This window comes from Centroberyx affinis, unplaced genomic scaffold, assembly GCF_046629955.1.
Source record: "Centroberyx affinis isolate AG114_WGS23_722 - 3 ecotype Tasmania unplaced genomic scaffold, CSIRO-AGI_Caff_v1 ptg000806l_1, whole genome shotgun sequence".
Classification (NCBI taxonomy): domain Eukaryota; kingdom Metazoa; phylum Chordata; class Actinopteri; order Beryciformes; family Berycidae; genus Centroberyx; species Centroberyx affinis.
In genome coordinates, this window is record NW_027279409.1 from 157,538 (window position 1) to 182,061 (window position 24,524).

The window sequence follows — 24,524 nt, forward strand, 5'->3', positions numbered from 1 at the left end:
TAGAAGACCATAAAAAACATGCAAGGGGGGCCTTCAACCAGCTTCTTGCGTCATGACATAAAGGGAGCACGGGGTTCCCCTTTAAAAAGCAAGAGGTTAATGTAACAGGACTGTTACGCCATCGAGTCCTGCCAGAGGCTCTGCTGGTGGAGGGCCCACTAAACTTCAAACATCAAATCCAGGAGTCGTCCTTAGCTTCTGCAGAGAAGGTTTTACCCCCTACCCCTCTTTCCACGTTCACTGGCTGTTTTTGATGTTTCTGAGCCTGTGGACGTCTTAATTTTGCCCTTGGGAATCAATAAAGCTCAAGCTTGTTAGAGTGAGAGTTAATGGCATCCAGCGACACACACACACATACACACACACACCCATTCTAATGAGTGTTATTAGCATGGGTAGTGCTACCAGACCGATTTCACTGTAAACACTTACTTAACACGTAACTTTCATGTTATTTACTGTTCACTAAAATTCATGGATGTTTACTGAATCTGACAACATAGTTTTAGGCTACTATCTACAAGCGAAATGAACTTTTTTAATAATACTGAAGTGGGAAGAAAAGGAGAGTTGAAAGAGTAGAGGTGTGACTTGGGCCTGAGGTGCTCACAGACCCCTCTCTACCCCTTGGAAACTGTGTGTTTATGTGTATGTCTCTTTCAATTTGCCCAATTCAGCATGGTGTATGAGGCCTATTCATCTTTATGATTGGCTACCTTTGCACAGAACCTTATCGAGTTCATGTTGACACACACACACATGCACATTGGTAATAGGAATGACCATAATTCTAACAATTCAAAAATTAAATTCTGCTAGATACTTTGTCCACCAAAAAATAAAAGAACCATAGTGCAAAGTCTGCTACATACAATTTGCACTGTGTTCAGACTCATGAGTCAACAAATACAAATGAAGAACAGCGACATCTTAAGGCCATTTGTACCAACTGTGAACAGGCTCTTTCCGGATTAGAGTCTTTAAACGCAAAAATTTTTGAAGAATTTTGTACTGAAATGGAAGTGGCATGACATCATACATATTTGAGAGGCTAAATATGAATTTTCATATCCAAGTGTGTATGACTGCTGCGTTAAATGAACTACACAATTTATAAACAGTTCAGTTTGGAGCCAGAGTTTGCTCTGAGTGCCAATTTACTGTCGCAGCCCATCTAGTCCCAAAATCATCTTATTTACTTTACGTGCTTATTTACTGAAAGCACGTGAGATAAATATAACCTGTTTTAAAATGCTTTGGTGGAACCAGGCGTAGGCCGAAAGGCAGCCTTACCTGGAAAGCGTTGCTGGCAAAGCCTAGGCCCAGCTGTCTGCACACCACCATGGCCTCCATGGTCCCCCAGCTGTCGCTGCACACTGTGCCCCACACCAGAGAGCCGTTCCTCTCCCCCAGCACCTCCACACGGCCCTCAAAGGGGTTACGGCCACCACTCAGACGCAGCTGAGGACAGAGAGAGAAAGAGATGTTGCAGTGAGGACATTAACACATAACTAAAATACTGGTTCAGTCATGTTCTTAAAACAACCTGCATCAGCTAAGAACATCGCCAGGCTTAGATCAGTTTTATCTTTTAAACCTGGCATAGGCAATTTATTTTAGGACCATTTTGGTAATATTTGTTGAAATTCTTTTTACATCCCAACAATAGCCTGATATTCAGACTGGTGATGGTGTTATTGTTATTGTTGCTGTTGCTATTATTATTATTATAGATAGAGCTACTCACTCTGTTGTGGAAGCCCATGGCAGGGATGTTACACCTGACCGCTGCGTCCTCCTCATGGCTGCAGCCCAGCGCCTCGCGGTTGAAGAAGCACTCAGTCAGGGACTTTTCAAACCCAGAACACTCCACCTCGTTCATATGGACCGGCCCAATCCCTACAGTGAAACACACTCATCAGTCTCATTCTGTTGAACATACAACTAAAATTATCACTAAAAAACAAGACAATAAGATGGCCATCAACATGTGTATGTGTCAAAGTATAATTGAAGAGAAAATTATCTTATCAGGAATATTATCTATTTCCATTTCCTGAGGATGGTAGAAAGATGCTCTTGGGATTACACAGTGCTTTTGGGAAACACAAGCCAGGGCTGCCCACTATGAGTAAACTCCAGTAACCTCGCCTGTGTGTGTTTCGTTGGAAGACCGAGTCATGGTCCAAAGACACATGTAAGATTTCCCTCTCCCTCCATGCAAGCAAATAAGCAGTCAGCTATGTCAAATGAAAACGAGACACTAGAGGGCTGTAAAGTTTTTTTTTTTCTCTCTGCATTTTTCACTTTTTGTCACGTAAAGAGAATTCATTTGAATGTAATGGATTTTCCACAATAACAAGTCTGACTATCCCTCTGTGCTGGTTCTCTCCCTGTGAGACTGAGCTGGAATGTCTCTAGCGATGTTAGCAGTGAAACCATAGCCAGAGACTGAGACCGACTGGCAGCCAGTGGAGAAAATCCACAACAGACACAACAGGGTGCTCTATCAATCACTGAGTCAATTCCCAGGTATGAAAATGAGTATAGTAGAATAAATGTTAATATAAAAATATTTCACTTATCAACCTAATGACACAAATTCAGAGTAAGTAAATTAATACTCTCTGCACTGTTTTTTGTATGTTTTGAAGATACAAAACAAACAAAAAAAAAAAAAAAAAAAAAAAAAAAAAAAAAAAACTGTATGGGACCCATGCCCCAAAAATGCACATTAATTAATCTAGCTCAATGTAAAAGGGAAAAAGTGTATTCATCACTACCCAATGTTACTTCCACTTAAGAAAGCGAGGCATGTTCTTAGTCTAAAATACAAATCCTGGATTCATTTACTACTACCATTTATTTTTTTATTGACATTTTTCTTTGGCCCTCTGCAACGACTTCTGAAAACAAACGTGACTGATCTATGGTTCCAAGTCTATGGTGTGTGTGGGCACCAATTTTGGCTCCAGTGGTCAAATCATGAAAAAATCTTACACTCAAATAACCTTTCACATTTTCCAACAAAGCATTCCTCTCCTGAAACATATAAAGGTTGTTTTCTTTTCTGTAACAATCTGGGCTGCCTTCTACTTTGTTCTGAGAATAATGGAGAGGACAAACATTCACATGGACATACGATTCTGCTAATATTATGAGTATATTGCATTTCGCAGAATCAGGTTCTGGGGCAAGGTATGAAGATTAGTGTGCTATTCCATGCTTTCCCAAAAGTCCCTTCTCTATTTGATCTGAGCCTCTGTGTGCTGACTTTGGTCTAGACTGATTAAAGGTGGTGATACGTAGGAGTTTCTACATAAAGCCGTGGCCATGGTTTTGATAAAACAGATATGCGGGACTCTGGTTTCATTCCAACACCTTTCATTTTTGCAGATGGGAATGATTTCTGCTATTGTGCTTTTGCTCTTGTTGAGCGATACTGCTTTAAATGTGAGATGTCATGCAAAGCCAAGGACCTATGAATAGTTTAGTCCTACCATGTCCCACACTATCTCAAGACAGTCCTTAAATATCTGGAGGACCTTGTATTATAAAATGTATGTGGGAGAGTTGTACCACCATACAGTGACATGCTGTATTATGGAGTGATGGGCTGGTCAGTCCTACCTTGTCCCAGCTGGCCCCTGGACAGGGCCTCTTTGGCGCTGCCAAACCCCAGCTCTCGACACACTACTGTGGCAGCGCGGATGTTCCAGTTGTCATCACACACCGTCCCCCACTCGCCGTTCTTCAACACCTCCACTCGCCCCTCGCCTATCATAGCTCCGCCTCTCAGACGTACCAAGGGTTGCTATGGGGACCATCCACCAAAAATATTAATTTAATGAAAATATTACTATTCACACAGAGAGGACATTCTTGTATATCTCTATTAGCAATAAAACAGATTAAAGAAACCTTGTGCAGTCAGTTCAGATAGTCAACTCTCTTGGTCTGGCCATATCAACAATGAGCAGCGTGTCTGTACCATCTTCAACAAAAAAACAACAGACCATCTTTTGTTTTATTTGGTCTTATTTGTACTCTATATACCTGTTGGATGTAATATTGTTAGTGTTTTTCTGGGTCCCAGAAAGAATAGGTGTTACCTTGGTAATAACTAATGGAGACCTGAACAAACAATAAACACCATGCAGGAATACAGAGGATTTGATTTGTGTTCTCAGCTGTGTGTGTGTGTCAGATATTTAGCGCTGATCCGTTCAAATGTTTCCAGATGTTCGGGTGAGGCTACGTCATTAACAAGCAGGAAATGTTGTAGTCCAGTGCTGGAGTGATGCCAAGGATTGATTATGGGATATTGTATCATGTGCACACTCCACTCTATGATAGTTTCTGTTTGGGCTTCTTGATAATGTAACACCATTTCTGCACGGCAAACAGATTTAAAATTGGATATTTAAATTGACTATGAAATGACATGACATCTGCTGAGTGTCCAACTTCAATCACTTCAACTTATTTCAGCCATATGGTATCATAAACCCAGTCAGGAATTCTGTAGATATTTTTCACTTTGTTTCTTCCAGATGGGATTGCTCTTACAGAATAGCCTACGTGACCGTTTCCCTCCTGTTAAGAGCCAGACATTTTTTCCATGCGTCTTCAGTATAACTCCCTTATGATACACTGGTCTAATGCATTACTTGACACTCACTCCCCTTCCTCATTGCATGCCATGCTGCCTAAATTCACATAAGGATTTAATGTTGAATGTGTATTTGTAGATACGTTTATGTTTTGTGTCAGTATGTTAGTAAGTTGTATGTCTCTTCACCAATGCCACCAAGCCAGATTAATGTATGTTTATTGTACCTGGTGAATAAAATTATAGTAATTCTGATGAACTAAATATTGAACAATGGCTGCATAGTTTTGCAGTTTCTCAGGAAAACCTTGAGCAACAACACTAATGCTTTACTTGTTTGAACTCGGGGCTCGACTTCTATTGCATTTGGACAGTTGGAATCAGCTCAGCTCTGGTTTTACCAAGCGTGTCTTGGAACTGAGATCATCTTCGACTAAATGGGATTAAAGGCTTTGTGGGAGTCACCTGGCTGGCAGGGCTAGGGTCAGGCATGTATGGTCTGGCCTACCTCCACCCTGTAGGCCTTCCTAAAGCCGGCGCTGACGCTGGGAGCGAAGGCTCGTCCTGGGACACAGCTGACCACCACAGGCATGCCCTGCTCACAGGTCCTGTTGCCCTTCAGCTCGATGGCTTGGCCCAGCTTACAGTCGGACAGGTCTGCCTCATTGCCCGTGCAGTTGACGGAGAAACCCCAGTAGTTCTTCTTACGACGCTTGGCCAGCAACCTGAGAGGGAAGAAAATGATAGTTATCACATAGAAACAGCAAGAACTATGGGGGCAGCCACAAGGAGTAGATCTTCTTTTGAAGCTGCAAACTATTGTAATCCATGTAATGTAGGGTGGAATGTATATTGAAGGGGACGACTGCTTTGTTTTTCTTTCTTAAAAACATTGTCCATGTACGTCATCCTGCCAGTTCTGTCAGAGAGAAATGCATAATCTTTTGCATTACATTACATTAAATAGATATTACATTACATTTAATTCTCCTATTTCACTAAGATATTGGGAGGTTTTTTTATGGGGAAATGGGAACCTGAGATGTTTCGTGTTAGGAATTCAGCAATGCCCATCTTGTGTTGTGAAGCACAATGGCAGTATTGTTGTGGGAATACCTTGACATTCCCATGACCCCACAGTTAAATGGAAGTCATCAACTGAGGGTCGTAGAGGAGCCCAGCAACAGTGGACCTTGTAGCAGGTCTGTGCAGGGCCTTCCCTTCCCTTGAATGAAGCAGACCATGTAATGAAAGCAGCATGGGCTGCATTTACAACCTTAGTTCTTACAGCTTACCCAGATGGGGTAAACACATGAGAATGTAACTTCAAATGGGTCTGAATAAGAAAGCAATTTGTAGATTATGCCATTTGCACATATGCCAAATTGGAGAGTAATCTATATTGTTGGACTTTGTTACTGGCACATTTAGTGAAGACAACTTGGATGTGATCTTTCACCCCAGTAAAACAGATGAAGGGTTTGACTGCAACAGCATCACACGCTTTAAAATCAGACGAGTTTTGTGATCTTAAGTGATAAACAAAGAACAAAGTTTTCCTGTTTTGATGCACCTTATACCTTCTGCTGTTAAAATGCGTCCAAATGTACAAAACAGAAGCAAGCTGGCATAAGTAACAAATCAGATGAACGCATGTCTACCTTGCACGGCTCAAAGCTATAAAAACAGAAACAATCATCTTCCTTTCACCTAATCTTTCCATGGAATAGAGATCATCCCCTAAAGCCAAAAACATAAATGTCAAGACCCAGGTGCAAACTCCACCACATCACTGTCCACTGACTTGTGTGCGAACAACTGTATCTCTGAAACCACTCTGTTCTTAATTTCACTGCGGTTGGAGTATTGTGGGAACCTTTCAGAAGAAAGGCCAACAATGAGTGGGCGCGCATCATGAATAGATTCGACTCAGATATAAAAACATGCACTCAGACCCATTTATACCATTAACAAAGTGTCCTTGTGATGTTGTCTTGTGAGTACCTTCCATGTAAACTAGAAGAACTGAACTGAAGATGTATTGAATTGGAAGAACAAAACTATAGTGTTTAAAATTGCAGTAGCCAAATTGTGTAAGCAAACTAACCTCAACTATATTCTTCCTGGAAGGCAGATAACCATGTTTACTTCTGAGAAAAGTTTTGATTCCTGGCTTATGCTGTTTATGAGAGGAACATGCTATTCTCTTCTTACGTAGCTGCCAAGCCTGGAGATTTGCTCATGTGTTTATGCTCTCATGTGCAATGAGCATCTGTTCCATCAAGTCCCCTTAGCAAAAACCTCTCCGTTTCCCACACTCAGCTGATAAAAGATGCAATATTTTACAGCCTTGCAAGGCATTCCAGCAAATAGCTGGCTTTTTGTCATGCTGCACAATGACTACAGTTAAGAACGGTGGCATGTTAACACTTATGCTGTGGTACTTAAGGAAAACATCAGAATTACATGCAGCCAAAAGAGCCACTGTTTTACATCTTACTGATCTTAGTCATTTCCCAAGAAGGCCCATCCCTCATCCTCTAAAACTTCCTCCACCAGTGGCTGGCTTCCCTTCAAGAATCTCCAGGCCCAAGTCTGTTTAATCTCCCAGACAAGTAGAAGATGGATGAAGGCAAGAGTGACGGCCAGAGTAAACAAACGTAGTTATGTAACTTTCTTTACGTCAGTTTGGCTTGATAAACTATTCCCGACTGGACCGTGACAGATATTCAAGAGTTAAATGAAGCCAAGCTTACAACACATAAAGAGTGTTTGTATTACACTGGAATGTGTGGCGACTTCAGACGTACAGATGACACATTTTTGTTGCAGCACCATTACTCACTTGTAGCCGCGGGTGTTTGTAGCCTTTCTCCCAGGGAAGCCATACATGCCACAGATGACCCTGCTGTTCATCTCCGTCCAGTCTGGTTACAGATCTGTCTCCACTTCCCTCCGTCTTTCACCTCAACAAAGCCCTCAGTGATGGGAATCCGCTTCCTTTGGAGAGGTGGCCCTGATCCTCACATCCTCCACCTGCACAGTCATACTCTGGGGAGCAGAGCAGAGGAGATACTTCGTCACTGTCTGGATATTCTGGACGTTATACAGAGAGTTTGTCCTCTGAAAGTAGCTCATCTGGAGACAATGCTGCTGAAACTAGACTGTAGAAAGTTTGTCAATAGAACATTTCATTCTTTTAGAGGCTATTTCCCCCTGGAATATCTTCAGTCTTGATATCGATATTGGCCGATATTGGCCGATATTGGCGTTTTATTAAATATCGTATATCACGGACGATATCATGCAGGTTCCTCCCTGACCACAACTACGTAAAAAACAGCCTATAAAAGCTGTAATCAAATTTTAATTCCTTGCCACATTTTAATTAGTAATTTAATTGTTCAGTAATGTTGTTTGTGAATTAATTCTTCATTTAAGATAGTAATCTATCCCAGTGCTTTCCCACCATTGAAGAGTTTCATTAGTCTGGGTTTCAGTGGAGAGTTTTAGTGTCCCATGAGTGCTGTTTCAGAGGCTTCTGTACCCTGACAGTAACAAAGTTCTGGCGTGGAAAACACTCAATACTTGTAATTTTTTGCCATGAAAACGAAATATTGAAAGATATAATGAATGAATATTGGCTATCTAGCAGCTTCAAATGCAAAAACATAGAAAAAATAATGGTATTGTCATTCAAAAACCCATTTTGAACCCTAATCAGTTTTGTTTCAGGTGATACATTGAATGGGACTTATGGTCTGCACATACTGCTAAACATGTGTCTCTAATCCATAGTTTCATCTATATAACAAAATGCAGACTAAGTATATTTGAGCCAAATATTGTTTGGATGTATACAGTAACAATGCATGGTAAATCATACATGCCTAGTTAATAAATCTGAAGACTAAATCTTTGTTTGAACTTGTAAAGTGTTGCCGAGAGGCCTTAGCAAGTGTGATGAATGTCTGGAATTCTCCATCTTTGTTGCCTCCTGAGTTTCAGCAGAGGTTTAAGGCCCTGTGGGGGTTTGGTAGAGCACATACATCACTAGTGGCAGCACAGATCTGTCAGACCACATGACCTTGTCACTGCTGCTACAGAACACAATCTAAACTGGAGGGAAACAAATTTATTGGTTACCCCAGAAAATAACTTTTAATGGAATGATTGCTAATTCAGAAGGATTTCATATCTGCTGAATACTTATTCGATATACAAATGTGACTTATGGATCTTACTTGTGAGATCCATAGACCATAGAGAGGGGCGCACTACTCCTTTCCCTAGGGGGAAACGTAGAGGGGATCTAGGCCAAATGTCTGTTCAAAGTGTTTTTTCACCTGGCTTCATGAATTTCATGGTTTATAGATATGAGCAGTTAAAAAAAATATGTAATACATAATCCATAAAATTCTCTTTGTTGGTCAGCAATTGGCTGTTGTGATGTTAAAGACAAAAGCTTTGGCAAGCTAGACTGCTGACAGAATCCAGGTTAGGTGTGTGTCTGCGGGTGGTCCTCAGTCTACTATATAGAGGGCTGTAAAGCCAGTTGGTCAGACCAGGGGTTACCATCATCTGCCCTGAAGACCCCTAAAGCGCAGAAGCATAGTAACCTTTGACCTCCTGGGCTTTATGTGAAAACAGCTACCCAATAACTCTGCCATTGTTCATTCCACCCTCGGAGCCAAGTACTGCAGTTTGTTCCTGGCTGGGTGTGAGATGGCATTGTGGGGACTAACGAGAGCCAACACTTTGAACTGCTCTGGGGTATGCAAATGCTGATCTCAGTCATTTCTCAACAGCCAGCCTCTTTTACTCTTAAGAAACCCAACATTCAGGCATGGCTCCCAGAAATATTAGGCCTTCATAAAGAAAGTGGTTTCCTGAGATGGCGTCAGCCTGAGGGAATGCTCAAGGCTTCAGGATCTCTAAGCACCAAAGATTGCAACGGAGGAGGAGGCATACTAAGTCAGACTGTTTCAGCAGTGACCCCCAGTCCTCCCACTGACCGCAGTGGTTAGAGCGGGTAAAAACCACTCTTTCATGAAGTGAATCCTGTTGGTCATGCTATGACAGAGTGTTTTCCGTTTGTGCAGCGGTGCTGGGGAGAAGGTGGTCGTGACCAGGAGAAAAGGCTCTGAGGTTCTCAATGTAAAGCTGACAAGATAGTTTACTTAAAGTTAGTGCTTTGATTTGCGCATATAAAATGATAAAACAAAGAGAGAGGAGAAACATTTACAGATTATGCATTTGTTATAAAAACACAAGACTTATAAAAACAACACCTCAAGCCCAAAGAAAAAAGATGCCGAGGACACAGTGAACTGTGAACTGGATAACAGAAACAAAATCAAAACCATAGAACAAAAACAAAACGCAAAGATAACATGCAATAGAAAAAGAATGAGTTACTGTAGACCTGATGCAGAACGTGGAATCAAAGCAAAAGTAACAGGACGAAAGTGAAACCATGTGTGAATATGAGTACATGAAAGACTGGGGGGAATGAGACGAGTCTGAAATGGGGGACTGAAGTTTGTCTGACCAGTGTTTCATTTGGCTGCAAGAGGAAACTGGCCGACTGAATGGGAGGCGAGAGAGAAGAGCACCCACAGCTGGGACCAGTCCAGCAGTCCCCCCCCCCCCCCCCCCCCCCCAAACCAGACCACCAGACATAACATCAGCATGATCCAGTTTGGTCAAGGAACGAATCTACACACCGGTCATTTTTAGCACTCTTTTGGAGTGAAACGCAGGAAATTCCAACCGCAGTGCAAAGAACATGGGGCCATGGTGATAATCTCTCTAATTTTTTCCATATGCTACATCTCAGAAGCATGTACAGTAAAAAAAAAAATCCGTAATATCAATTTGGAGGTAAGAATTTAGCTACATGAGGACGTAATGGATGGATTTAGATAAATGGATGGAAATGGATATCATCAAATTCAGTGTGACTCCACATTTTGGACCTTTTGGTAACTAGATCACCCTAAATGTGTGATGAAGGAACAGAAATTCAGAGGGAATAGTGTGCAGCCTCTGCCACTGCCAGGTCATCCTCCGGTTAATTCTCAGTTGTCTCAAAGCTTAGAAAGACTTCTCTAACTCGTCGGATTCTCTTTATCTACATCTCCTCCTTTGTGATTGGTTTAGATTTAATAAGGGAAATCAATAATGGATAAAGTTTTTTTTACCAGTATTCATGTCATCAGTGTGCTTCATGAAAGTGACGAAGTGTCCCAACTGTTTGGTACATTCAGTGTATTCTTGTTCTCGTTTGACAGTGGTGAGTTCCAGAAAAAAATACTGCAAAAATAAATCAGACCCCAGCAGTAGTAAGGCTCTTAAGTGAGCCTTGATCATCAGTGATTACTGAAGTATTTCCAGCAGACTTGTTTACCTGCCTGGGTTCCCCTCAGTAGATAGATGTGTGAACATGAGACTGTGGTCTAGCCAGGGTCTGACTAATGCTTAAACTACTGTGCATTTCTTCCGTCTTATTCAGCCTTCTAGCCCTGCTTCACGTTCAGCTACACGTGACCCCCCCCCCCCCCCCACTCCCTGTCTTTCCTCCTTTACTAAACATGGCAAATATGATAATCACAGTACAGTTTAGATGAAAAGCAAGAGAACAGCAAGGCTCTTTGAAATGACTTTCACATCTGCCTCAGCCCCCTTTTCTGCCTCACAGGCTCCCACTTTGCCTAACTGACTTGAACCAGGAAACAGGCGTGTGTGTGTGTGTGTGTGTGTATGTGTGTGAAAGGGAGAGAGAGAGAGAGAGAGAGAGAGAGAGAGAGAGAGAGAGAGTGTGTGTTGCTGTGTGCTTTAGCATCTGGAATATCTAACGCAATGTAAAGTTCCCATCATGACAGTGAATAAAGGAAAACACTAGCAACCCCCGAAATGAGACTAGACTTGGCCTCTCATTCACGTTCACACACCCACACCCACACCCACACACCACACACACACACACACACCAGGTTGTCTCTAGGACCAACCCAACAGAATGGACCACTGCCCTGTCTCCTGGGCGGTGCATTTTAATTTTCAATATTTACAGGTCCAATCCAAAATCAAAATCCAAAAATATAGTGCCATGTAGTGCAAAAGTCACACAACTACAGGCTTTGTTTAGATTTATTTCATTAGATTTCATTTGACTGGGCTCATCCTATACTGACTGACTGTATGTGATAGATAAACATGAATTTTGAATATATCTTGAAGCTGTAAATGCTTTGTGGTTTACTGGAGCAAAGTTAACTGTGTTTTGAGTCAATGGAGTCATTGGGATGATTGGAGATGTCCCATCGCCAACTCCTACATTTCAAGAATCTCAGTGTATATATCTACAATTGATACATTAAAAGCAAAAATCCACAAAATGGGCTTTAATTCATAATTTACTCATTTATGAATGGTCAATATGGCAGCCAGCCATGACTGGCAGCGGATGGGATGTTACTTCCAAAAAATATAACATAGCCCACTACCCCTTAGTTATTACCTCTTTATCAAAACAATATATTTGATTACAAAATTACTTATGTTGGAGGGTAATGATTTCTAAAAGTAGTGTTATTATGTGGTAATAAAAGTCTTTTTTCTAATTTTTCTCTTTCCTCTCAATCGATTCAAAGTAATGTTAGAAACATGACCCAAAGTAACTTTGCATCTGCAATACATCGAAAAGTCACTGTAATAATGCTACTCAATTTTTAAATTGAAATGAATTATATTACGTATGTTCTCATTAACACATTATTTTGAAGTACTACATCTGACATTTAAATAGCTTAAAGTACAATCTTAACATCTATCAGTGTTGATGTAATGACACTGTCAAACATCATAATCTGTGCATTAAGTCACATCTAATGAGTCTAGTGTCTGAATTTGTGGTAAATCATAAAAGGCAGGTATTAATGATAAAAGCCTAGACCTTGGGTTGTGTGCATTTTGGTGATTCAAGCAGGGTTGAGATCACAGTGGGGTCCAGCTGTTGAACATGTGGTGGGTTTGGCTGCAGTCAGGACTTGGGTCTGCTGCTCTATCCGTCAGACAGGGAAAATGGCTCCAGCCTCCGAACATGCATCAACCCTTCCTCCCTTCGACCACTCTCCTCCTTACAAGCCTCTTGCATACATCTTGCTCCAAACACAAATCCGACTTTGGCTCGGGTTTCCCACTGTTGTATAGCAGAGAATGTTAGGAATTGAAACTTTTGTAAACGGACACCGTTTTGCCTCATGGACAAATGCAACCTTTGCCCTCTGAAGCTGTGTGTACAACCGAATGGCTCTTACCCTTTGCATTCTGTTATTTCAACTGGCTGCAGATGTCTTCGTGTTGATTTCAGACATAAGTGTTTGGTTGGAAGAGACACTTGGTCATAATAATTGGTCTGGTGGACCGCTACAGCTGCTTTTGTTCCTGCTATTCCTATGAAATAAAAGGACCACACTTCATGTCGGTCCCTTGATATCATCGCTTCAGGAAGACTCCCAAGCTAAATCCTTGGAAAATAAACTCGCCTAGACCTGTCCTCTGTCTGTACTGCTGTGCAAGGTTCTGGCACCTTGCAGTGACCCGACCACACGGCAAGCCGTAGCGTGTAATGTCTTTATCTTAGAATTACAAAAAATGGATGAAATGAAGGATGATACTCCACTTGGAGAGCTGATATGGAAATGATGTGTATAGTTTTTCTCTATCTGCATAGGCTTCTGAATGAACAACAAGGTTTGGATGAGACTGATTCAAGTGTATGTGTGACCAAAAGTTGCTACTGGAAAGAATTCCTTGGCAGGTGGGTTCAGTTGGACAATGCATTACATAGTGATTATGAAAGTCCACGGCCATGCCAGCTGACTAGAGCACAAGTGGAAACCTGAAATACCTACTAGACTAATCAGACTTAATCATAAACCTATTATTAGCCTCGGATGATAAATCTCATTCTCTCCTGAACACCTGGACAGCTCTGCCATCTTCCCATGGAGGAGAGGTGTTCAGTGTTCCTTCCACTTCACCAGTAGGAGCCAAGTACAAAGAGCGTGAGGAGATTGAAAGCACGTGTGGCATACCATTCCCAACGTGCGCAGAAACCTAACATGGTGGAGTCGGTTGAATCATTCCCACTAACAGATGATAAACAAAGCTTCCTGCCATCTCAGTGTTTGGTTCTGCTGAGAAATGTGATCCCCCCCTACTGACTGGAAGACGTCATCTGTTATCATCTGTTGCCTCTGAGAGGAACAAACACATGCTAACAAACACAGCATTGCACTGGGGTTAGACAGACAAATAAAAGAAAACGTTTAAAACTGTACATTGTACCCAACTTAATAAGTTCCAGGGAGGGTTACAATAGGAGCATTAGACTCTGCCTGAAAGAACATTATTTATGATAATGATTCAGTCACACAGGAATGTATGCTGTATGTTGTTGAATCAGGAGTGTAGCGACATAGCGCTGCTCTCCAGAGGTCAGTTCAGCATGAGACAGCATTACAGATGCACATCACATAGAGGAAGCAGCCCATGAGAGGGTCAGAGGTTAAAGACAGCTCAGAGAAGGGCTGCAGTCTGAAGGGCTCTCAGTAACAAGATGGAGGCTCCAAGACTCCTAGAGTTCAGGCCAAAAAACAACCGGCTATTATTTAAATGCTGAGTGAGACAGAAGAAACCATACATGTTATTACTTCATGCAGTTCTGCTTATAGGATGATATCAACTTCTTGTTTTTTTGATCGACTAAGCGAACTCTGAGTTTCATTCCAACAGCAGCTGCACTGATGTTTTCAATAAGGATGGGCTATTATTTGTGGTCAAAGCTGCACTTACTAATTTCCAGTTTCTGGGAGAGCTGTTATGGTCGTATCTTCACATATTCTCTTCACATAGTGTTGTAATGCGTGGCTCACAAAAACTCAGAAAGACTTCATTTTGTTAGAAGAATTTGCACTGAATGTTAAACTTTGTTAACAGAATCAGTATTGCTCACCACATAAGTGAAAGCAGACTCACTCATCGAAATCAATGACATCAACATGAACAAATTACTGAGACTAAAGTTGAGACACCAAGCTGGAATGTGATGGGAAGCTGTGTGTGCTTTGTGTTTCTAACATATGAAGGTTGGCCATTTTGAAAGATTGAAAGCCTTCATGCGGAAGTGAAAATGGCTACCAATTCCAATTGCTTCTCCCTATTAGTATTAAGTTCTGTTTGGACTGCAGGTACATTTTGATGCGGCTAGGGTGTTAACTTTCCAGACAGAGCACAGAATGCCAATTCATCCCGTGAGTAAACAGATTGAAGGAACAGCGCTGCCCATTGCTGACGTCAGGTCAGGCATGGTGAAAGAGGTGTAGCTACACCTTTTCCCATTCCTCTCCCCCGCGACTTGAAAGGCTACAGCCAGGCCAGGGAAATATTTACAGGGTGGGGGACTAAACTGCAATAACACTCCAGAGACACTAAATAAACAGGACAAATAGGGAACAAGAGGGCGCCGCTTACATACATGACCTATAAAAAGAACAAGGTTGTGAATAGAGTTCAGTGGTCCATGAGTGAGCTTTTCAATTTACGGTAAAAAGAATCTACTATTCTCCCTTCTTCTATCCCTCCTTTCCCATGACTCAAAGTTGGGGAAGCAGTCATGAGAAAGATACACACTGATCTGAGATGCTCTCCTCAGGCCTGTTGCCTTTATTCAGTCCAGTAAAAACACAGTCACTGTTCTGGCTGTTGTAGAGAGGCCGGTAACACAGCCAAGTCCACTGCACCATGTCTAGCACAGACAAATGACTCTAGTGCAAATGCATTCACCAAGTGTGAAAGCCTTCTAAGTTAAGCTGCCAAAGAAATGTTGCCTAATCTCTATCAGTTTGGTTTTAACAGGGAAAGCCTCTATGGCAGCGGTGTCTGATTAGTTGTACTGGTTTGTGCCGAAAGGAATTCCCCCTCCTCCTCTTCCTCCCCTCCCTTCACGTCCACAGTCCCATACTGACTTTTCCATCCGGCACAGAGGCGTTCTCAGTAACCAGACAGGATGGTCTTCCCCCTCTGTGTGCGTGTGAGTCATCTCATAAATCTCCCGGGCAGCAGAGTGGGGGTCTAGTGTGGGCAGGGACAGACTAATAGAGACCTGGCAAAGTCATCAGCGCAAATGGTGGAGAGGACAGCTCAACGTAATACGCCATTCTAGCTGACTCACACAGTATTTCACCAGTCTCATGCAGGCAGATATGACTACCTACATGGGCGTATTGAGGTCCTGTTCACCTCTCTCTGTGCGATGACGTCATTTTGTCCAAACAGAGGTCCCCATTGGAGGCTGGTACCCCCTAATGTTTCCTCCTGGGGCTCCAAGATTAACAAAAAACTCCACTGAGATGTCTGGTAGACTTCCAAGTCTGGTTTAGTGTCCATTAGGTCATTATATCAATAATTAGTTATATCCATTTCATCATGGATTGCATGCAATACTGGTTACAGGAGCATATTTTCAAGGTACAGAGTCAGAGGAGAGGTGTGAAAGATCAGGTTTTATACATATAGTGCCCCTCTAATATGCAGTGAACCAACAAAGAAAAATGGTTGTTGGACATGTCCGCAGATGACAAGCCTTTGGCATTTTGTTCAGGAGAAATTGGGTCATTTCAGGATGTTAAACCATAATAAACAGAGGGCTTTGTTTGGATGCAGTGAGATATTGTTCCTCTTATTATCTCCAGACAGACATCACACACAATCCACTGTTCTGTCCTGGCTTGATCTGGGAAGCTGGAGAGGTTTGAAGAGAAGCATTCCCTTAGAGCTACTTGGAGCCACACACTGCTGATAAGACTTTTCTTTCATCTTCTGCCTGTTCTCTTTTTCTTACTACGGTCTATTTTATTATACTGCACATCTGTTCAGGTTTTGTGTGTGTGTCTGGATCATCATTCAGTCTGAGCAAGTGAGCCCACTGTGGTGTTTATGTCTTGTGTGTATGTGTGTATGTGTGTGTGTGTGTGTGTGTGTGTGTGTGTGTGTGTGTACTTATCTATTTAAGTCTATGTGTACAGGTTTGATGGTGCACACATTCACCAGTGTGTTGCTCCATGTGAACCTACCTCCACACTGTTGGCCAGGGTGCTGATGAACTGGAAGCCTGGAATGCGTTTCTGGGTGCACACCACCCCAACATCTTCTGAATGTTTGCAGTCAGACACTCCAAAGCCGTTGGACTCACACTGAGCCAGGCTCTTCTCTCTACCACTACAGTGGACATTGTCTAGCCAGATACGGCCTGGAACGGAGAGAGGCAAAGATACGAGTGAATGGATATATGTGATGGTTTAAAGCTGAAATAGATGCTCTCTGTTAATGAAGGTTCCTGTGGCAGAATCAATGACGAGTTATCTTTGCTTTGTTCAGTGAAGATTTTAATGGGTTTGGCCCATGAGCCTGCTGGCTTGACATTGGATTACTGCCTATGGGAGCGCTTATATAGACATCTGACTAAGTGACTTGGATTGGATTTAGCTTTTGTACAATGTTGTATGTTGGCTTTCTGCAAATTTGATGTTCATCTTGATGCTGCTTTCTTGGCCTGGTCTCCTTTGAAAAAGAAATTCTCAGTGGTTTCAATTCAATGGTGTACCTGGTTAAATAAAGGTAAAAAAAAGAAAAAGAAAAAGAAAATCTGGATATATGTTATGATATACTTGCATATGTTTTGGTGGACCCTTGTAAGACTGCTAGCAGAACCCCTTACCCCTTACCCTGGCAGTGCTGTGCTCTACCCACTGAGCCACTCAGGAGCACAATCTTGAACTTCCCATAACTTTCACCCATGGATTATTTCACATGCAAACACAAAAGGATGAGTGGCTCTAATACTTTACCTTCACAACCCAAGTCATGTGTCATACCCTATTGACATCTATTTGAGTATTTCCATTGAAGTCTGGCCATAGAGACAGTAGACCTACTCAGGTGGAGATGTGTTTGGTTTCCACCACAACCTGACACGTTCTCTCAACCAAAAACCTGGCTGGGAAGCGTTCTCACAACTCAAGCGGATCATCTGCTGACCAGCTGGCTGTTATGAATCCGCCACGAGGAAAACCGCATAACTGTGATCATGGAAACCGCTGATGGATTGCGCCACAGTCTGACAGGCTGAACACGTTGTTGGGGAACATCCTCATCATACCTAATAAGTGACTTCATTTTATACGCTCCTTCACACACGTAAGACGAGTACATTTGGAACATTCTCATTATAACAACTAAGTCCTCTGGTACTGAAATACGGCAGAGTTTCCAAGTGTGATCCAGGTTGGCCTCCGAGGGAATATTTTTATTGTACACCTTTTTTCAAACAAATATTCAACATTGCCAGTTGTGATAAATCTGGATTGCTGTGTTAAAACTATTATTCGCAAGCCTTATGGGAATGTAATTTCACAATCCAGTGAAAAGAGCAGGCAGTACTCAGGAAGCCATGAATTTTCTGATTGAGCTTTTATTGGCACTTTAAGCTAAAGTCAGAACAAACTGGACAGAGTTCAATGCTCCATAGGGTTAAGTTGGGAGATCTGAATAAAATGTATAAAATGACTATAAGAAACATGAAAAACATAAATGACCAAATTATCTTTCAAAATAGTTTCTGTGCAGTTGCAGTTGATCCCAATCCTAACTCTTGCCTTAACCACTGAGCATTGAGCATGTAGGTTGTAGCCTTTGCCTTTTCTGATGCTGTATTTCTCACATTGAAATTATACATAATAGCTGTGTGAAGAGTTCTTGATGAATAGCTGTGCAGGAAAACACTCTACATCCTATAGGGATGTCCTCCGGTTGTAATGTGTTTATGCATTTAATTAAAACCATGAAGTGGTTTCATTCGCCAAGGCAGAAGTCATCATGATGGAAAATGGGAAATGCTCTTGTTCACAGTTATGGCCATCAACTACAAGAAACCAGGGACTCAGATAAAACTAGTTTCCAGTCACACACACACAGCTTCTCTGTGCCTCAAATCTACTCCTTTCAATGCTGATTCTCCTACACACCAAACCAAACATCTACTTGTCAGCCAAAGAAAAACCCTCCTCCGCCACAGATACTCAGTCTTACCCAGTCTTAGGTGTGGCTACACTGCTACACAATCTGTGGCCCATATACGTGTGTATGCACCTAGAAGCTTTGATATACAGTATGTGCCTCATAAATATATGATATATGATATAGATTAGATGAATGAATGCCTCATACATTGTCAGTGGCCATTGTTTGTTCAAGGCCTGGGCCTGACGTAAAGCTGGAGCTGGTGCATGACATCCTGATTTCATCTCATTAAAGTCACAATGAAATGAAAAATGTTTTTTTCCCCCTTGTTAGCTAACACTCCATAAACAAAAAATTACCAAATTTGTATTTTCTCTTTCTTCCCATTACTTTTGTTTCCTGAAAAACAGTATATTTTTAGTGGTTACATGGCGTACCAGTAGGCGTGTATAAACACTCCAACCAATAACACCGTCATAGATTTTTGAACACACAACCCCCACCCATGAAATAAAACCTGGAACTTCACAGCTTTCAAAGTGACAGAGTGTCAATATGGTACTGCGGTGCAATTTTGGGTGTTCACCCCCAAAAACCCTGTTTCCTTTTCCTAAGGCCCCGTTTTTGTGGTCCCGCTGTTTGTTATGGCCCAACCTGCCCACTTTTGAACAGTCCCTGCCCGTGTTACGCCCCGCCCCGCCCCGCCCCAACTGTCCTGTTCCAATCAGAACTATGTTGAATTATGGAAGCAAGTCACCATCAAAATACTGTTTCCTTGTTATTTTAACTGTCCCATAGTGCAAAGTGTCCAAAAGTCAAGATCCACTATTGTCCTTTTGGAAAATTCTAAACACTGGATGGGTGTTGCACATTGGGATGAGCCAAAATGAAGCCAAAATGATGACAATCAAAACAGACACCATCTTTCTACACCTAAATCATTGTTGAATTCCTGTATGTAAAGCTGGCTTTCTGCCCAGGCAATTTAAACATGTCACATAAACCACTCTCATATAATATGAGGCCTCCCGTTGATTACCTCCCATGCAATATTGTAGCATTACATGCATGGAGTGCATTACTTCATGAATGTGATTTGTCAAATGGCTAGAATAGCTGTGGTCCATAGGGAAACAAATAACTAAGTAATTACCTCACTTTTGAAGTGCTTGTCTGTGGCTAGCCCAGCGGGAAAACATGTGTCTTTAACAAGGGACACCGAGTTAATAACAACTCACATCTTACATTTACCACCAGCAGCTATCGCATTTACAGAGTAAGGGAAAAACTCATCAGTCTTTTTACAGTTATGGAAGAAGTAATACAAGTAAAAGGGAGAAGATGAGATTACGTCTGTGTGTGTTTCCAGACTTTCCCCCTCATGCTCAGAACTGATTGGCGTGTCTCAGTTCTCCTTTAATGGAGAAACCAGTGCCTGAGGGTATTAGCAGTCAGACAGGGGGAAACGTACAGCGAATTCAGGGCTTTCCATGGAACATATGAAACTGTCTGCAGAGATATACTGCCTCTGAATGTGTGTGGTACTGGCCAGCGGTGAGATTAACACCTTGTGACCCAAAGAGAGTTTTTACACTGAAGGCACGCAGTAAGAACCTACAATGGAGCAATTGAATTGAAGCCTTATATCCAAATGACAAGGGTTTGAACTGTGGAGGCTTTTGATTAGATTATATTTGGTTGAAGTTCTTGGAATGGGAAATGCAGAGTGATAACTGCTCTCTTACCTTCTCCTCTTCCGTACTTGGACGAGGGGAACCAGGACTCGGCGTCCAGGTAGCCCAGCTCTCTGCACACCACTTGGGCAGCGTAGATGGAGAAGTCGTCATCACACACCGTCCCCCACTCTCCGTTGTAGTACACCTCCACCCGGCCCTCGTAGTGTTTCCGCTTCTCCCCCGCCAGCCGCAGCTGGATCACAGGGGCGTTAGGGTCTGACTGGGCGTGGCACGCCGCCCACACACACAGCAAGGTGAACAGGACACAGTGGATGGACACCGGGTGCAGCATGATGCAGGATGAGAGAGGAAAACTCCACACAGACAGCTATCCAGAGGGAGATAAAGAGCAAAAGGGTGTCAAGCAACAGATGCTACGTAATGCTACACAATACTGCTCTTAACTATGCTACACTATTCTATGGACAGTGTTATATGTACAGTAAGTATCTCTACAAGAGATAGGCATTGAAGGTAACATTTTCCAACTATTCAACCTTCCTATACCAAAGAGTTTAAAGGAGGGCTGAATGTTATCCAAAATCAGGATAAACAGCAATTTGTGGTGTGTGGTAGTTGAGTCCAGAATTTGAGTGAAGGACCACTCTCAGTGTAAAGTTGCATTATCAGGCAGTAACAGCATGGTTTGGCTATCATAAGTCAACCAAAGACCCTGCACCCCCCCGTGTGCCTCTACACAACCACAAGCTCATGGCCAACATCCATTAACAGAATCCACCACAGTTCCACAGCAGGCCGAGCCAACAGCGAAAATAGACTCGACTGCCAGTAAGAGAGAGAAAGAGAAATACAGAAAGAGAGGGAGAGTCTTTACTCGGGTTAGGCTAAGGGTAAGGGTTATGTTGCTGAGACATGGATTCCTCTATCTATCTCCCTGACAGCCTAACAGAGAGGAAATGTGGGATCCTGCAGAGAGGCTGCTGTCATCTATGTGCTGATGTGCGCCGGAGGCTGCGCAGCAGAGGTTCAGAGGGAAAGTTGACTCCACCTCACTATTTCATGACAGACCATGAAAGTGTCAACGGAGGGACCCGAAGCCCTCAGGGAGGAATGCTCCTGGAGCGAAGGGAGGGAGGACAGGCAGTGAAAGGAAGCAAGGGAGGAGAGGGGAGGGAGGGAGTTAAGGAGACCTCCACCTCTTTAAGTGGTTGGTGGGAAGGGGTGGGGGGGGGGTGCTTTCCAAATTGATGTCATGGTAACGGCCATACAAACTGGCGACGTGACAGACTTGAAACAACACCCTGGAGCAAACAATCAATAAATTGTAATGCTACTCCATGAGACAAGATGTCACTTGTGATCTTATTGCTCTCAGGATGAAACATCTGTTTTCCCTTCCCCTGAATGGAGAAAGTTCAGCGGGGCTAGTTCACTAGTTCACTTAGGCCTTATAATATTTTACATATCTGTTAATTTGACTCAGACAGCATAAGAATATGTCAGTGTTAACATAATCCTCCACATCCATCAGAGTTAATTTAACACTTTTTGACAGTTTTAAACAGCCGATCCAGAGCCATATCAGCTCTATGAGTGGACAAACAGCTCACCAATCAACACTTGTCAACTCCAAACAATTGTCACTGAAAAAAGTATTTTAACACTGGGAAATTTGCTGTGTGTGCTCCAGATAATATTCAACATACAGTATCTCCTACAAAACCAGTGCTGACACATCTATTTTTCACTTAAAAAGAATGTCAGTAGTTAAAACTTTGTCAGTACCATTCATCTGGCTCTGAAACTCCCCTTTTAATAACTGCAAGACTGTGTGGTTGTAAATGGAGATTTGGACATTGTAGACACCATGGCTGTAAAGAGACTTGCATGTAGTCTTGAATAAGAACAATAACGCTATCAAAGCGACAACTGCCTGTCAGAGAAAGGTAGCCAGGGATTTTCAAGTCAACTGGAAAGTCCAAAATTCCACATGTTGAATTTATAGCTTTCTCACTCAAAGCCAGGCTGGGCTCTCCACAGAGATTCTTTGAATTGCCTATTGTTCATTTCAGAAAAGCATAAATCAACCATCAAGTTCCTCTAAGCCTAGACAAGCACCGTTCCCAGTGAGCTTGCTGGATAAATTTCTCTCCAGGCCAAACCATTGAAATGCCCAGAGAAAAGAAAGACCTTGTGGCTGTCTAGAGCCAGGAGACAGGGGAATCTGTCCCATGTCAACATCTGAATAATGCCAATAAGTGACAACTTCCAATTTGCTTCATGAGTTATTAGTTATATCACTGAGGGCAATACAGTTCACATGACATGTTCTGATGATAAGGAAAACTTTTGGGGGCTGTGAAAACTGTCCCATTTGAAATGCAGAATACAAAACTAGGCTATATTTGTGTTAGACGTTTGACAAAGTTATTAAACCCAAAAGCTGCAATGCCAACGTTATCAGAGCAATAGCCTGCTATCACAAAAAGTCTCAGACATCGATTAGGCTGCATATGAGAGAGTAGGCTATAACCCATCAGAATTCTAAATATCCTAAAAAAAATATATTAAATGTGAAAAACGCACTTACTTTGACAGATGAAAATACACTTTTTTCGAGAAGCAGGCTTGAGGTTTCCAAACTGTTGGAGTGGATGGTGTGGGCAGCAGCGGCTCTTTGTCCCCCTACTTGCTGTTTTGTGTGCTCCGCTCAGCTGGCAGCGCCGGCCCGTCCCACTCCCCTGCTCACACAGCAGCCAATGAGCGGCGGCCTCAGCATCCAGCACCCGCCCCCTGTCCCAAACACCAGGGTTATGAAAACACACTAATTGGCGCTAGAAAGCTTATGTGAGTTGATAGAGAACTAGTGAATATTAAGCACAGCCGGTCGGACACCAATGACATTCACTCTGGACTTAGCCTACTTCTAGATTAATTCAATTTAAGACACATTTACACAGAAATTAGGAGAAAATTGCCCAGGTTTAAAAAAAAAAAAAAATCCTATCAATTTAGATTATCAGACAGTGTCAGGTTCTACAAGATCCTCTTTATTAAAGATCTGGATGTGTCGATTCTGAAACCTATTTCCTAAAAGTCTATTTTGATTATTTATATATCTTGATATTGAAAGTTTTCTTTATTTATATGCACTTCTAAATTCTACACATTTCCCAAAATGTTATGACTGTTTAAGTGTTCAATCAATGTTCCCTCTCCTATGCTAGAAAACAATGATCTATTAAAAGTGAAAATCCCCTATGGAGTTACTCACTCATCCTATTGAATGCTCAACATTGATTGGTGGTGTGTCTCCCTCTGTGGCTGGTGGTGCTGCGGTGTTACAGGACACCACCATGTGGTCAGAAGCTGCTGCGGTGCTAATGGACGCGACGTGGTCTCACTTACTTTACACATGGTAATGAAAAGGCTGATCGACCCACAGGACAGGGAGCGCAGAAAATATAAGTTGGCATAAATTCACAGCTGCGATTTCAAACACAAACTGTACGAACACACTGTGAACTGACTCCACCTGCCTGACTAACACATGAGGAATGACATGTGAGTCCTGAGTTAACTGATGATCTCCTCTGTCTGAAATTCCCAAAACAAAAAAAATCCCAGACATAAAATATGATGAAATTCTTTACTTGAATGTAAAATTTGTTGTTTTGCCAACATCCTTCAAACCACTTGTTTAACTTTATCCAGTGTGCTATACTTTTACCACTGTCACTACAGTACACTTATCACTGGACGTTAATCTTTCTTTACCTCTTGATAAATACTGATCAGCAACTGTAGCTTCATCATCATCATCATCATCATCATCATCATCATCCCTGGACTCTTTTGAAATGTTTATATGGAGGAGGATTTTCTTCTTATTTCTTTTTTTTGATGATGATGAAGTCGATGGTGATAGTAATGTGGTGGTAATATTAATTGTGGTGGTGGTGATGATGATGATGATGATGGTGATGATGATAGTAGGTGAAAGTATTGCTTCTGGTGGTGGCAGCAGTAGTTTGGTAATGGGCGGAGTGTTGATGATATGATCTCCACCTCCTCTGACTTCCCTCCTCCTCCTCATCTTTGTCCTCCCTTCCTCCTCCCTCTCCTCTACC

General features: G+C 42.2%; 1 protein-coding gene across 1 annotated transcript in view; it reads right to left on the reverse strand.

Moving 5' to 3' along the window:
- The window catches only part of loxl2a (lysyl oxidase-like 2a), a 30,805-nt gene extending 7,727 nt beyond the window's left edge, over window positions 1-23,078 (reverse strand). The window contains 10 exon segments of the mRNA XM_071520512.1: window positions 1,294-1,461; window positions 1,748-1,899; window positions 3,631-3,814; window positions 5,121-5,337; window positions 7,458-7,539; window positions 7,542-7,621; window positions 7,623-7,663; window positions 16,753-16,928; window positions 20,443-20,761; window positions 22,985-23,078. Of these exon segments, the coding sequence (XP_071376613.1) occupies window positions 1,294-1,461; window positions 1,748-1,899; window positions 3,631-3,814; window positions 5,121-5,337; window positions 7,458-7,539; window positions 7,542-7,621; window positions 7,623-7,663; window positions 16,753-16,928; window positions 20,443-20,725 (1,383 nt within the window). The 5' untranslated portion in view covers window positions 20,726-20,761; window positions 22,985-23,078.
- Window positions 23,079-24,524: the final 1,446 nt, after the last annotated feature.